Source organism: Camelus dromedarius, chromosome 18, assembly GCF_036321535.1.
Source record: "Camelus dromedarius isolate mCamDro1 chromosome 18, mCamDro1.pat, whole genome shotgun sequence".
Classification (NCBI taxonomy): Eukaryota; Metazoa; Chordata; class Mammalia; order Artiodactyla; family Camelidae; genus Camelus; species Camelus dromedarius.
The window spans coordinates 1,507,182-1,522,357 of record NC_087453.1 but is presented as its reverse complement, the minus strand read 5'-3'; the positions used below and the strand labels follow the sequence as shown (position 1 = coordinate 1,522,357).

The following is a 15,176-nucleotide window of genomic DNA, read 5'->3' as shown; positions in this document are numbered from 1 at the left end:
AAGCGGGGCCACAGACCTTGAAAGTGGGGACACTGCTCTTGTCCTGTTCATCTTTTCGTGCGTGCTCAGTATGTCACTCAGTGCATCCCTAGCTAGTTAGAACACTTAGTAACTACTCAATTGAGAGTAAAAGAGGCAGCGCTCTGAGTTTTGGAACAGATGAATCGAATCAAAATTCATTTGAAATGTCAGCCTGGGTCTGGGTGGACGTTGTGGTGCATCTGCTTCAGAGAGGAAATAGCTGACAGGTGTGATTACAGACGAGTTCTAACCGCCTGCACGTTCGTAAGCCCGTAAATGTAACAGGTAAACACAGCACCCATCCGTGCTGTCCGTTTACCATTCTCCTGTCAGCACCTTGCTCAAAAGTAAAGGTTCTGCCAAGGCCGAATAACCCTGGGGTAAGGTTCTCTCCTGTGGGTGCGGAGTGAGGGTCGTCCGGCTGCAGCTCTGCGAGGTGTTCACACCAGGGAGGCGCGGCTCAGCCACCTTGCTTGGGGGGTCTCCTGCTTCTAAAGATCCCGTTGTCTTGGTTGCTGTCCCCAGGGTGCAGGAGCCCCTCAGGCTGGCTCCTGCTTCTAGAGTGGGTCTGTGTGAGCTGAGTGTCCTGCGAGAGAGGTCTGGCCTCCTTCCAGGCCTGCTGCACGCAAGTTTCTCTGTACTTACGTGTATACTTTCTTTTTTGCTCTTTTCTCCTTTATCTTCTTTTAGAGAAGTTGGTTAGCCCTCCAGCCTCAGCCGCGGCTTCCAGCCCTAGTTCTTCTCCATCTCCTCAGCCCGTTTCAGAGCTTGACATGTCCTCAGAGCCACACCAGCTCACTGCCAAGGGTAACAGCAGTTTCGGAGAACTGCATGCTGTCTTGCAAGCCATCCTAAGAGCGAGGGGGTAAACCAGTAGACCAGAGTGACAGTAGCTGTAGCAGATGATTTGCCAAGCCGTGGGTCCATCTGGCTGCTTCTGTTTGGTCCTGCACGTGATCCTGACTTACTGACTCCCACAGTCTTCAAGAAGGGACTAGAAAGAGCCAGCAGTGCATTTTGCTCACCCTTCCCGGGTCCAGGGTCTGTTTTGACCTGTAGTGGGACTCCCGTACATGGGAAACTTCGTCTGCACAGAAAGCCGTTTCCCTGGAGTTTCCGCTGGTCCTAAACGCACTCTGGGTTGCTGGGTAAGACTGCCGGGGGGAGCCCCTATGTAATGCGTGCTGCTCCAGGATCCATGTGGCATGTGCCTCACCCACCCAGGGCATTCCAAATCGGGTGTCTCCAGTGTCTTTGTAAAACGAAGCGCCTTTAAAGTGGATGACTAGCCCCACCCAAGCCGCTGACCAGGTGAACAGTGTGGACCTGATGACCAGCTTGTTACTGGTGGACCGCCTGTCTGCCGGGCACCTGCAGCTGTGGGGGTCTCTTGACCTTTCCTGGCATTCCTCTCCTTTCCCTGGAGGTCTGAAGTTCACGTGCAGGACGCTAGAGTCACCAGTGCGGAGACTCGGTCCAAGATGATGCCTGGGGCTTTCATTCTGGCGCACAACCACTGTCAGTCTGTTACTTTGCCTGTGTTCTTTCTTGCCTGGATGCCAGGGTATCTGAGTTATAGAAGCAGGGAGGTTCTTTTCCCCACTTAAAAATTGCACAAGGTCGTTCATTGTTCTTAGGACATTTTACGTAAAACAGCTCATAGGACAAGGTAGTTAGTTTTAACTGGTCTGGTTTTATAAAAAGCAAACGAGCCCAAGATGCCTGCCCCATCCAGTTAGAGCGTGAGGCGGAATCTGTCAGGAGCCATGTCTTGCTCGGGGAAGGCCACGCGGATAGGTCAGGGAAAGTGGTTTCGGTTAGTTAATGCCCGTCACAGGGGACACTTTCAAGTACCAGTATGCTGAGTCTGCCCTCTGAGTTCTTTTGATCTAGTTACAGGCAATTTTTCACAGTAATTTCTCTGATTTGTCCCATGTGGGAAAGGAGGTAGAATATCCAGGCCTCACTTGTGCTGGGCTGCCCCTCTGGTAATAGACACCCCCTCTGGTAATAGACTTTCTGTCTGTAATGTCTGTGCACCTCCACCCAGCCCCACATTGCTCCTTTCAAACAGGACCCAGAGATCCAGGAACGTGGGGGAGGGGAGGGGGAGAAGGACTGATGGTTGTGGCACGTCCTTCTCTTCTGGCATCAGGGACCATCTCCTGACGGGGACCTCCACCGAGGCTGTGCTCAGGGCTGGAATGCGGTGTCCTGGGAACCCTTCATTTCTTTATCATGAGCTTTCACTCGCAGGAGCGCAGGCCATTGTTTCTCTGTGGTCAGCTCTTATCACTTCATCCTGTTTGGTTTTGTTGTGCCTTAAGCAAAAACCGCAGTGTTCTAGAGTTTTAAATGCAAAGGCTGACCACTGCGTTCTGTGCAAGATGCTGGACAGGCCTGGTTCTTGTCCAGCATGGCGCAGAACGAAACACGGTCTCAGACCGTGAATTCATCAGCATCTCCGGACTGTCGTGCCCCTCGGGGTTAGAGCCTGTTGGTTTGGGGGCAGCTTTTCCCAGATTTACCGGGAGGTGCTTGTTGTGGGGGGGACGTCTTCCCTCCTTGAGGGTCCCTGACTTGGGGAGCCTGCTGGCCTTTTCACTGCCTAGGCACGATGCGGAGGGGTCGGCCCGGCGTGGGGGCTGTGCCTGGGTTTGGTGGAACGTCTCTGGGCCGGAAGAGAAGTGTTGGGAGTTGGGGGTGGTGTGAGGCTTTCTCCTTGTCTCCGTTTTTAAACCCTCCTCTCCTCCTCAACTCAGGAGCTGGTTTTCCGTCTGTCTCAGTCAGTAAGAGCCCCATGGTGGAGCAGGCTGTCCAGACTGGTTCTCTCGATAACCTGAACACCAAAAAGCTGGTACCTGGCAAGGGCTCCGTGGGGATGCAGCTCAACGGGCGCCCGGCCCCGCCCAGCAGCAAGGCCGCCAGCGGTATTTGAACTCCTACTCCCCTGCCCTGGCGCCATGTTTAGAGGGGCGCACGCTTCCGGGGGTTCTTCTCTTAAAGATGAGCGCCCCCGCCCGCCCCGTCGGCGGGCTCGGCGGGCCCCCGCCCCCGGGCTCTGCCGCTGCGGGCCGCTTGCCTTACTCTTCCCTTCTGCGCCGTAGATGTAGTGCAGCCGGCCGCCGTGCAAACTCAAGGGCAGGTGAATGACGAGAACAGAAGACCGCAGAGGCGGCGCTCAGGTAACAGCTGCCCGCTTGCGCTTGCGCTGTGGGGAGGTGCGAGCCCCGCCCTGCGCTCTGCCCGCCGCCCTGCCCGCTGCGCCGCCTCAGTGTGCGCCTCCCTCTGTGCATCTCACACTCAGCAACGTCGGGTTGGTGGCTTACGGCCGTGGCTGTCCCTTCTCCTCACAGGGAACAGACGGACCAGGAATCGCTCCAGAGGGCAAAGCCGCCCAGCTAACATCAAGGAGAACACAATCAAGTTTGAAGGCGACTTTGACTTTGAGAGCGCTAATGCCCAGTTCAACCGAGAGGAGCTGGACAAAGAATTTAAGAAGAAACTGAATTTTAAAGGTCTGAGTATCTGCCCCTGCCCCAGGAGTGTCCACAGAGCGGGTCAAAGAAAGACAGCCGGGGGTGGGCAGCTGGGCTGGTGGTCTGTGGAAGCCATGCCATGGTAGGAGCTCCCAGGGCGGGGGGGAGTCCTGGGGACGTAGAATGGTGCTTGGGGAACGGGCAGCAGACTGTGTGGCCCAGGGGCGGATGAGACACGGTTTGGAGTTAGAAAAAGAGGTTTCAGCTTGGCACGAAACACTTCCAGGAGCATTTCACAGAGGCTTGAGGACGGCCATTGAGTGGGCCCGTGAGGTCCTGTCCTGGTAGCGTGGTTTGCCTCCTGGCACCCCAGTGGTCTGCTTCTCTGTGCAGATGACAAAGCCGAGAAAGGGGACGAGAAGGACCTAGCGGTGGTGACCCCGAGTGATGAGGCGCCTGCCGAGGAGGACCACCTGGGGCCCAACTGCTACTACGACAAGTCCAAGTCCTTCTTTGACAACATCTCCTCTGAACTGAAGACCAGGTCAGGGGCCGGGGGCCGGGCGAGGCCCAGTCACGCCAGCAGTGGGTGGTGGTGTGGGAAGCCCTGGGAGTCACGGGCTCCCGAGGGGTCTGACCCAGGTCCAGGACCCTCGGCATTCGTTGCTCAGCTGCCCCTTCCTCGTTCAGGCTGGGCTGGACCGCCCTCCCCAGCTGAGTGAGCACACTGCTGTTCAGTTCTGTACCACCCTGCCCGAGGCAGGGGGCAAGCGAGTCTGCGGTGTTCTTTTACCTGCTTGAGGCTGGGGACCCTGTCTATGCCTAGCATTTAGCACCAGAAGATAGTGCCCAGACGTTGCCCGAGAACAAGCCAGACAGTACATGACGTTTGGAAAGGGTGGTGTGGCAACTCGGATCTCTTTGTTCTGCACGTGGAGTGGCAGACGCTGTGGGGCACTGAGGATGCAGCAGAAAAGAAGCTGGCAGGTCCCCCGCCCCCCACCAGGAAACAGCGTAGTGAAGAGGGGCTGGGGTGTGGGTGTGTGGGGAGGGGGGTGCTGAGGTCCCAGGACGAGCGTGTGGACAGATGAAGGGAGCTTTCTCGGACAGGGAGGTGGCCTGCACGACCGCGAGTCATGTGCACGGGGAGGAGTGGTGAAAGGGGGATGGGCTTTGTAGGTCACGGTCATGCCTGGCATTTATTCTGAGCGCTGTGGGGAGAGCAGTGTCTTCTGAGGTTTCACCGCTCCTTTGTGGAGAGTGGGGTGAGGGTGGGACGTGTGGAAGCTGGTGGCCACTTTGCATGCTTTTGGAATCGGGTGGAGGAAGAGGAGAGAAGCTGGACTTGTGAACGTGAAGCATGCTGAAGGTGGGCCGGCAGACCGGGCCTGCTGATGGGTGTGTGGAGAGCCCAGGCCGCTCCAGGCTGTTGCCCTGGACAGCCGAAGGGCACAGTTAGCCACTTCTTTGAGCAAGGAGGCCAGTGGGGCGGCAGAGCAGGAGCTGGGGCTGGCTTGTTGCCTGTGAGCTGCCTGTGAACACCCCGGTGGCTGCTCCAGGCACCCAGTCAGTCACTGGGGGTCCTTGCAGGAGACGCAGGAAGGATGCCAGGGCAGAGCACAGCGCTGGCACTGCGTCCCCACCTCCTCCGAAGCATAAGCTTTGTGTTCCAGGCCCTGCCCCCTCTAGCCCAGCGCCCTCCCCATCTCATGGAAACTAATCTGGAGGGTCCACGGTCTGCTCCAGGTCTGGAGCCTCACAAGCAACGAGGGATTCCTTTGTAGCGCACTGATGTCACGTGCTGGCCTTAGGTGACACAGGTGTGAGGGCCCGTCCATGAGAAGGAGGCCTGGTTGGAGGTTTGGCTGGGAGCACCTGCAGTATTGGGTCTCAGGCTCCAGGACCCTGACTGGACTGCCTGCCCCTTGTAACCCAAGTAACTGTCCGCCCATCTGTCCTTTCTTCCTCCCCAGGCGGTATGAGGCTGGGGCCTGGCTCAGAGCAGGGAGGGGTGCCCGCTGCAGTCAGTTTCACACCCCTTGTCTGGTTCAGTTCCAGGCGGACCACGTGGGCCGAGGAGAGGAAGCTCAACACGGAGACCTTCGGGGTGTCGGGGAGGTTTCTTCGTGGCCGGAGTTTCCGGGGAGGATTTCGAGGGGGCAGGGGCAACGGTACAACCCGTCGCAACCCCACTTCCCACAGAGCTGGGACGGGCAGGGTGTAAGGATGCGGCTGCGGGTGAGTAGGGGGAGCTTCCGGGTCCCTCAGTGGGAGGGCGCCGGGGCGGGGGTCCTTGGGGGGAAGCCTCTTCAAGAAGAGCTTCAGAGCCATCTTCCAAATGAAGACCTCAAGGTATTGAGAGGCCGAGCTGAGGGTCTTGACCCTCTGAATTACCCAAGGGGGCTCTCGGGGACGGTGGGACCCAGGCCCCAGGGTTGTCAAAGTGAGGGTCGGGCGCAGGAGGGCTGGTGCTTCCTCCCCGAGTGTGGTCAGCAGGGAGAGTGTGGCCAGCGGGGTCTCAGCCCCAGCCTGGCCCCACACTGACTCCAGAGTCTGTTTTTTTAACTATGTCGACGGTGGCTTGGGTGCCCCTTATGGGTGGGACCTACCCCTGCCAGGTGGGTGGGACCTGGAGCTGCCTCCCTGTCCCCCGTGTGAACAGGAACAATCGGGTTGTGATGGGGAAGTCTGGGGATCCCTGGCCGCTCCTGTCCACCGGAGGCCGCGGTGCCTGGCTGGGGCTGGCGCTGCCCGACGTGCTGTGGTCACTGGGTGTCAGGGCTCCTCCTTGCAGGCGCTTGCTGGAGCAGCACGGACAGCGGGCTGTGTCGATGAGGACGTCGGAAAACGCTGCGCTTACTGGGGGAGACGTGGGTCACTTTGTTCACTGAGTTTGGAAGATTTCCACGCTACTACTTGTTTTGGACTGAACTGAACTTGGACGTGGTCGAGTCAGAACCACTTGTTTGGGGGAGTGTTGCCGGGTAACCTGTTGGAGGGACCTTGGCCTGTCTCTCGTTAGTTGTGCACAGCCTAATTCTAAGATTTTGTTGTTTTGCAGAAAGGTTTCTAGAGTGAAAGCTTGATCCTCACTTGGTGATTGTTTGGTCAGCTTTGACTTTTAAAGTGGAACCAAATCTCATTTAGCAAATGCGGCAGCCAGGCGCAGCTCTGCAACTCAGCTGGCTGCTGGTGCTGCCGGCCCAGCACCCCCACTGCCGCAGGCGGGGTCCCAGGAGCCAGGTGTGGCCAGCACGGGGGCGTGCAGGGGTGGGTGGGGAAGTGGGGTGTCCCACAGATCATGTTGTATTAAGCAAACACACAACCCTAACATGCAGAGTAGCGATGTCAAGGTAGGGGCTGGTGGGGTGGGGGTGCAGGAGGGCCCTGGACGTGCGCTGTCACTTGGAGCCTGGCTTCCTCAGGACCTGGAGTCGGGAGTGGAAGCCCAGGACAGGCCCCTCTCTGGCATCCCTGGCCCTCCTGCCCAGTCCCTGCCAGGCCCTGACCCTGCTGGGACTCTGGTCGAACACTCTTCAGTGTCTCCTCCACTTGGAATTGAGCCAGTCTTTTTTGCAAGGTCAGTTGACTGAGAGCATATTTCCTCTCAATTGTAAATAGTTCTGTTTTGTTTTACTGGCGGGTGGAGGGAGGGTGGGGAATATAAATTTGTTGCATGAGTAAGTGGGTCAGACCTAGAAGCATGTGTCCCTCTGGCTGACAGGGCCTTATGGTGAACATAAGCACCTTGGTAACTAAATCCCTTTAAATAGCTACAAAGGTTTTAGTTCTGTATTGATTAAGTTACTGTAAAAGCTTAGGTTTATTTTTGTAGGACTTAATGGCTAAGAACTAGAACATGGCAGTGGGACTGCTGTGTTGGAGTAATGTAAACTTGTAATTACAAATAAACATGCAAACCTTTAAAACTTGTTTTGCTTTGAAAGTAAGTAGTCTTGTTGACTCTGTTGCCCGAATTACACCACGTCTGACATGCCTGTCCCAGGGTGGGTGCTGTTCAGCTGGCAGGATGTGGGGGACACCTGGCACCCTTGAGACTGACCCAGCTGGTCTGGGTACCGAGTGGTGAGCCAGGCCGGAGTCTGCTGTGTAGGCTGCTCCCCTGGGGTGAGGGGGCTGCTTTCCACGCACTTTGGACACAAACTAGTTTACAAAGTGCTGCTCACAGATAAGCCGGTTTCAGAGGGGCCCTCTGCTGCCCTCACCGCAGCTCCCACCCTCCAGAGCTTGTGTTCCTGACACCGCAGGACCTGCTCCAGGGCTGGATGGACCCTGGGCCACAAAGAAAAGCGAAGACTGGAAGCATCCCATTTCATTTTAACGGGTTTCCGGGTGATTTTTTAAAAAGCTCTCAGGCCTAAGGCCTGCCTGCTCATCAGTGATGCAGTCAGGCCGCAGCAGCAGGACCAGGCAGCAGGCCGACTGTGGCGTCTGGGCTCAGCCTGTGTCCTGGCAGACTCCCCTTCCTGGGCAGGCAGTTACTCCCTAACAGACTCTGAACACTGTGGGTAGTTTCGGAATTTGAACAAATTCTTGGCAACCTTCCATTTTTTGGCAAATGAAAGCCATGCAGTTTACCTGCGAGATGCCGACAGCCTCGGCACCAACTCTGAACTAGGAGGTGACTCAGCACTTGAGCGAAACAGGTATTTCTCTCCTAGAGATTCTAAATATAGTTGTCAGTTTACCACCTATGACTAACCTTGCTATTAAAAATTTAAACTGACAGTCATTTTGACAACTGCACATTTTAGGCTGAGTTTAAAATGTATCTGGGCCTCTACTCCACTGTGGAAGCCAGAGGTACGTATGCCATTAAATGAGGATGCAGAGCAAGAGAAGCCGTAGGTGGTTGAGATCAGAGCCCCGGAGTCCCGCCCTGGAGTCCCAGGAGACCAGCCCAAGGACCCAAGGAGCCCTCTGTGTTCTCCCAGGGCACCAGCACTGGGGGCAGGGCCTCATGAGAAGCAGCAGAGCTGTGCAGCCAAAGGAGGTGGTTAGGATTTTTCTGTGAAGGTAAAACTTAGAACCATTACCCTGCTGCTGGACTGGAAGCTAAAACAAGGGCCGTCTTTCTGGCTAAAAGGTGAGAGGGCAGGAAAGAGCCAGCACCAGAAGTCTTAAGGTAGGAGGTAAAAGGAATGTTGGCTTGATCTACTGAAACCAGAAATTAAAGACTAGCTTCACAGCTCCTGCTCAGCAACACGAAGTGATGAGTTCAGCTGAGTGCTGCTTTCTGTGCTGGTGTTTTGTGTCCCTGACGTTACATTCTTAAAGGACTATGAAGGCCTCAGGAGGCAGGCAGTCATTCTGTGTCTGGGGCCCCTAAAGGAGAGAAACCCTGAGTTCTGCACCCGCGGCTCCCGTCTCCAGCAGCGTGGACCCGGTAACGCGCCCCCACAAACCCCGCGGGAGGAGCCCATTTCAGCCACCACCTTGTCTCAGCCTGGCACCGAGAAGCCACAAGGAACACTCGAGACTCAAAGTGAGCACGTTTCCTGAAGAGCTATCAGTACACCCAAACGATACATACTCTGAAAGATTAAAAAAGATGGAGGTTTATTGTAGGACATGGGGACGATACAGATAATGGAATGGAAATGCCTACGAATCATTCTGAGAATCATCCATGATTTGAATTTAAAAATCGCTACAAGCAAGACTTCACTCATCATGACGCTTTCTTCTGTTTCTTCTTTTCGTTTTCCTCCTTTTCTTTCTCAATCTCAGCCACATATTTCTCAATTTCTTCAGGATTTAAAATCTATCAAAGAAACAGTGTAGGGTTAAGCCTCCCCCAAGCCACACAAGGTGCCCCAGAGCGGGGGCCCCAGACTGCCCCTCACAGCTGCTGCTTCAGGACACCACGCTGCGTGCGCCTGGTCGGGTACCAAACCGGAGCGGGCATGTGGGTGATAACGGAAAAGCAGGAGCAAGCGTGCTCAGCTGCGCTGCTCGGTGCTGTCCAGGGAGCAATACCAGAATGCTTTTTCTCTCAGTGCGTGGGGCTCCTTGGAATGAACTTCTTCCGATGCTAAAGCCCCAGCAGAACGGTCCTAAAAATGCACTGGGGGTGCCCACGGGTGAAGACAGCAAACCCACTTGGTGATTACCTTGAGGGGCTGGTCTCGCCTCATGACAGCAAGTTCAATGTTTTTGCCGCCCGACTGTACCACCTTGGAGAGAGAAAAGCTTCAGATACCTCTCCTACCTCAAGACTGAAGCCTGCCGACAAGCCCCTCAAACGGTGTCACGTGAACCCGAATCCAGCACTGCCACGCGAGGGGAGGGGTGGGACACTGAGGTCTCAGCACCCAAAGCTCGTGTCCCAACTGTGTGTTGAGGTGCAAAGTCCTCTGGGATACCTGCACCCCCCCTCCTGTCCCCGGTCCCTCCTGCACAGCAGATGTGCTCACGGCCCTCACCTCTCCGTGCAGCCTCTCCCACTGCTGAGCCCCAGCGTCTGGACCCCGGCCCGGCCTTCCCACCACTCTCCTATGCCTCTTTGGCTTCACTTGCCAGCACCTCCAGTGTCTCGACAGAGTCCCAGACCTCCCGGCTCACATCCATTACCCCCAGTTCTGATTCCTGGGCCTCAGCAGCAGCTTGAGCCTGGAGGCTGAGTGATGGCTGGGAGCTCTGCTCCCGGGGAAGCAATCTAGCCTCTCGGTGCCGTGACCGCCCCAGCCATGTAAAGAGGTCATGGAGCACAGGAGCTGGGACTGGTGGCACCGCTGGTGCCCTTGCCGCCTCCTGGCTGCCCACATCAGGTGCCCCATTCTGTGGGTTCCACCCAGCCCAAGTACTGCCACGACGCCATGGGTGTCCTCAGTATCGTTCCCAGATTTCAAACTTACTTCCAGGAGGGCCTTGATAACCAGCTTGATGGTCAGATCATCAGTTTCAATCGCTTCGTCGGTGTAATTCTTCTCTAGAAACTCTCGCACTGACTTGGCCCCGCGGCCTATGGCATTGGCCTGAGGCAGAGGTGTGTGTTAGTTACACAGCGCAGGGCAGCGGTCACCCCCGTGCGGCTGGCACCCCTGCCCCATGGCTTCCTTGTGCAAAGGGCTTCTGGAGTTAGTGCCGATTCCTACTAAGAAGGGGAGTGTCTACTGAGAGAGACACAGGCGACTTGACTATGCTGCGTATCCTTACAGCTCACTGTCCTTTTCCCCAAACGGTGACGCCTAGTGACTCCCCAGCTCCCGCATCGCCCGGGTCATGGATACACAGCTCATGGGTGCACATGCTATCATAGGACCAGGCCAGCCCCCGGCAGCCCAAAGCCCCTCCGTTTCGTCAGGGACTCACCTTCCAGGCATGGTATGTGCCTGAGGGGTCAGTCTGATAGAGTCTGGGGGTGCCGTCAAAGTCGAAACCCACAATGAGGGCGGAGATGCCAAACGGCCTGCGCCCGTTGCTCTGTGTGTAGCGCTAGGGGAAAAAGACACCGTGACACCGCTGTCTCAGCACAAAGGCCCCCCAGAACCCACCGTGAACAAAATACACAATGTTCCAAACAATGTGCTTTTAGCAAAGGGACGAGATTAAGCCCACATTCTGGCAATCTGTAATTCAGGTCATGAAGGAGGCCAGCCAGGGGCTCCCAGTATCCCCGCCGTGCTGCGGTGCTTCCACTCTTGGGCCAGAGCCGCGCCGCCGCGCTCAGCAGGGCCACCAGGAGGAATCCTGACAGCAGCTACATTCTGGCCACACAGTTGGCTCACGATGACTAGGATTTCGACAGAGTGGGGGTGTTTTTTCGTCCCCTCCCAACTGCTTGGTGACTGGTCATATCATCGTATCATTTCCCTCTAGAAATCTGAATTTGGACTGCCCTGTGCAACTACAGATGCCACCAAAAAGGGCAAGAGATGGCAGAAATCAAGGCCAGGACTGCGTGTGTGGAGCCAGTGCACTTTTCTGGTTTCCCTGTAGCGACAGGCGCGAATGCCCATGTGAAGTGCCGCGGCAGGGGGCTCCCCAACGGGGCTGAGCCCCGGCAGGCGGGCACCCACCTGCTTCAGACTGGCGATATAGCGGGTGATGTACTCCACGGTGACTGGGTCCTCCACTGTCAGCCGGTGGCTCTGGCATTCCACCCGGGCCCTGTTGATGACTATTCTTGCGTCAGCGGTGAGGCCTGCAATAACCACAGAGAACCCCGCCTGAGCCCCACCAGCCGGTCAGCCATGGAAGCCGGCAAAGATGCTAAAGCCGGTCCTCCAAGACCCGGCACTGGGGTCATTCTCAGTGATCTGCCGTGGAACCACCAGCCTCCACAAGCCTCTCTGAGAAAGTCGGGTGTACCAGGCGCCATGTGGGTCAGACTGTAAACACACTCATCCTCCCACAAGGTAAGTCAACCTCTAGTTCAGGTGAACCAGGGTCTCCCTGCTGAGGCGGGAACCGAGTGAACCCACGTGGTGTGCAAACACATCGCTGTCACGCTCTGCCTCCCGGCACAGTTGGCCATGGAAGCCCACCCTTCCTCCCGACTGACCGCCATGAGGCGATGGCACAGCCTCCGTCCTAGGGGTGTTTGTTGACTTAGCCCCTGTGCTGCAGCCACCTGGGGAGGAGGGACCCCCCCCCAAGAATCTGTGGCCAACCCTTTTCTTTTTACACGTCCCCCAACAGCCTTTCCACCAGGTTAGCCTCTAGAGCACCTCAGTGCTGGGTGCAGACTCACCCGCGAACGCCATGCAGACATTGTCATCCAGAGCACAGATCTTCCGCACGGTTCTCTCATCCTGAAGTTTGGCCACTGACTTCTTCTCCACACCAAGAACAACAATGTCTTTTCCTCGAACACCAACCTTCAATGAATACCAACATGGCACTTAAGAAAGTGACATGAGGTTCTGCCACCCGGCACAGAGCACTAAGAGTGGGTGTAGCAGATGTTAGCATGGTCCTGGGAACACCCTAGGGGTGGCACGGACACCCTGCAAATGCTGCGTCTGGGCCCACTTCTGCAGAGCTAGCCTAGGGATTGTGATCCAAGTGCCTAGTCCTGTGCCTTAACCTAAAACACCAATACGCAGTTTCAGTTACAACACAACTGAGAATTAACTACTGCTTATAACAACCTGTGATGAGAAAGAAATACACAGACGTGTATAACTGAATCACTGTGCTGTACCCTGGAAACACAACACTGCTAATCAACTAGGCGTCAGTTAAAAGAACTAGCTACTGTAGGGTCAGTGTGCCTATGTATCCCTTTGACCCAGTGAACCAGAGTCCAATGAAGGGCCTTCACACCGGAGTCCCTAACACTGAAATTGGATGTTCTCAAAGCAGTGTTGCTGTGGCTGTGAAATCATACCAAAACCCACCCCACTCTCTCCTGCGTTTTTGAAACCAGTGTGTACAGCTGTGGGGGAGGGCCCGACGCAGCATCAGGTGGACAAGGTATTACTGTTACTGGGAGGCCAACAGCTCTCTGCTTATGGCTGATCCTGCAGAGAAGGACGTACTAAAACGTGGGAAAAGTCGCCGATTGCCAGTTAACCCCCCAAGCGAGGCAGCAGCAGACACAAATGAGGCCACCACGTAGCACAGCAGCATCCCCTTAGTTTAGGGCAGGGCTTCTCAGCCTCAGCACAGGGGCATCGGGGCTGGCCAGTTCTTTGATCTGAGGGCTGTCCCCGAGCAATGAGCACCGCAGGAGGACTGGCGGCATCCTGGCTCCACCTCTAGAAGTCTCCACGTGCTGCCAAACGCCCCCTGGGGTGCAGAGAAGCACTGGCCGGCAGCGTTTCAGATTTCAAGGAACTCTGAACTAACTCCGTCTTCAAAGTTCCCAAGGGAAAGAAGGCCAGGCCAGAGACACTAGCTGCGTTAAGCAAAAGTAGCAATTGTAGTTGGCCCAAGAGAGTATGGGGGAGCAGGGGGTGGCAGCTGACTCCTCCAGCAGTCTCTAAGCTGAGGTAAGTCACAAGATGGATTTGGGGCCTTCATTTCAAAACATGCAAGAAATGAAAATACTTCAAAATTCACAGAATCGTGTGTTTTCTCTCTGTCCACTCAAACCTCTTAAGTACCAGGTTAAAGAAAACCATCACATTGTTTGCAATAAGCAAGCTGACAAGTGTCTTGAAGACATCATGTATTTAAATTTCAGACGGCGGTCTCAGTAAGGCCAGTGGGTCGGGGGCGCCGCCGCGGCGGGGGAGCACCCAGCGCAGCCAGCCCGGGGTGGGGGGGGGCCTGTCAGCAGCGCTAGGCTGCCGGCGCCCTTTGTTCTCCAAGCCGACCTGGACGTCGAGGACAACTGCCTTCCCGGTGGGGCAAGTGCCCGAACTAGGCGCTGTCCAGACGCGGGTCGCCTAAGTCACTCGCTCCCTTAAAGAACGTTCCGGAGTGGGGAAGGGGCCAGCCCGGTCGCTCCGAACCCCGCGCCTCCGCCGCCTGCGGCGCACCCACCGGCCCGGCCCCGGCCCCCGCTCTCCCGGGCCCGCGGCAGCCGCGACCCAGAAACATGGCCGTCGCCACCAGGCGCGTGCACGGGCTCGGGACTCCGAGAAGGAGCAGGAGGCCGGCGCCTGGCACCGAGTCCGGGGGTCAGCAGCGCGCCTGCCGAGCAGCCAACAAACACACACCCTGGTTCGCCGGCAAGCGGAAGTCCGTCCACCCAGCGACAGTTCCGCCCGGCCTGCCCTCGCGTCCCCACGCCCACGGCTCGAGGCGCCCCCTTCCCGCAGCAGCGCGCTAGTCCCGGCTTCCGTGTGCGCCCAGCGCCACTGTACTAACCCCGGGCCCCGAACTGGGGAGGCCGGTGGGCACGAGGCGCCTGGGCCCCACCCAGCCGCCCGGGCCCCCTGCCCTGCCCCCGGCTGCGCGGGCCTCTCCACGCCCGGGCTCTCCGCTCCCCGAGGACAGGCCTCCCTTGGCCTCCCGCGCCCCAGCAGCGCCGCCCGGACCCCAGCCCCTCGGCCAGCCGCTCACCGCAGTCGAGCCCTTCTTCACGGCCTCCTGCGCGTACTCCACTTGGAAGAGGTGGCCGTCGGGCGAGAAGACGGTGATGGCGCGGTCGTAGCTCATGCCGGCGGAGCGACGCAGCCGGGCCCGGGAAAAGCGCACACTCACGGCCGGCGCAACCCGCGATTCACGACGTCGTTGCGCCCGCGCCTCGCGCCCGCCCACCCCCGGCGCCGCCGACTGCGCTGCTGGCGTAAGGCGGTGTCGGGAGGCGTCAGGCGGCGTCGGCGGCGTCTGGCGGACGTGCGCGCCGGCCGGGGCGGGGCCGGACCGAACCACCGGCGGGGGGCGCGGGGGGCGGCGCGGTGGCGGCGGGCCGGGCGCGGGGCGCAGCGCGGCCGCTCGGGGACGCCTTGCGGGGTCTGTCCTCAGAGTGGGGCGATGCTTGGGGCGGCGGCGCGGCGGGCACGGGAGCGGCGCGGCGGCGAAGGGGCGGGCGAGCCCACGGCGCGGCGCCCCCCGCGCCCCCCGCCCCCCAGCGACTGCGGGGAATGAGAGCCTCGGGCCGCGGAGCGCAGCCGGAGAATAAACCCCGATGATCTCGGGCTGATCTCGTGCCCGCGACCATGTCGGTGGCCTTCGCGTCCGCCCGGCCGAGAGGCAAAGGGGAGGTCACGCAGCAAACCATCCAGAAGGTGGGCTGGGGGCCTCGGGCCAGGGCGACGC

At 58.0% G+C, this 15,176-nt stretch overlaps 3 protein-coding genes across 3 annotated transcripts in view; 2 read left to right on the top strand and 1 right to left on the bottom strand.

Moving 5' to 3' along the window:
- Positions 1-711: 711 nt before the first annotated feature.
- Positions 712-7,008, top strand: LSM14B (LSM family member 14B; the record flags this gene model as incomplete). Its single annotated transcript, XM_064496946.1, is given in 7 exon segments — positions 712-828; positions 2,784-2,951; positions 3,129-3,206; positions 3,378-3,539; positions 3,894-4,044; positions 5,553-5,738; positions 6,295-7,008. Coding segments are annotated over 6 exon segments (848 nt in total), but the record flags the coding sequence as incomplete, so codon positions are not given.
- A 2,048-nt stretch (positions 7,009-9,056) lies between these two features.
- PSMA7 (proteasome 20S subunit alpha 7) lies at positions 9,057-14,707 on the bottom strand. The gene is made up of 7 exons (XM_031433520.2): positions 14,478-14,707; positions 12,217-12,343; positions 11,543-11,667; positions 10,836-10,958; positions 10,379-10,498; positions 9,635-9,697; positions 9,057-9,285 (listed from the first exon to the last, which is right to left on the bottom strand). The coding sequence occupies exons 1-7, from the start codon at positions 14,571-14,573 to the stop codon at positions 9,193-9,195; spliced, it is 747 nt and encodes a 248-aa protein (XP_031289380.1). The 5' UTR covers positions 14,574-14,707; the 3' UTR covers positions 9,057-9,192.
- Positions 14,708-15,003: 296 nt separating this feature from the next.
- Positions 15,004-15,176, top strand: part of SS18L1 (SS18L1 subunit of BAF chromatin remodeling complex) — a 28,545-nt gene continuing 28,372 nt past the window's right edge. The window contains exon 1 of the mRNA XM_064496945.1: positions 15,004-15,145. Within this exon, the coding sequence (XP_064353015.1) occupies positions 15,077-15,145 (69 nt within the window). The 5' untranslated portion in view covers positions 15,004-15,076. The remainder of the gene's footprint in view (positions 15,146-15,176) is intronic.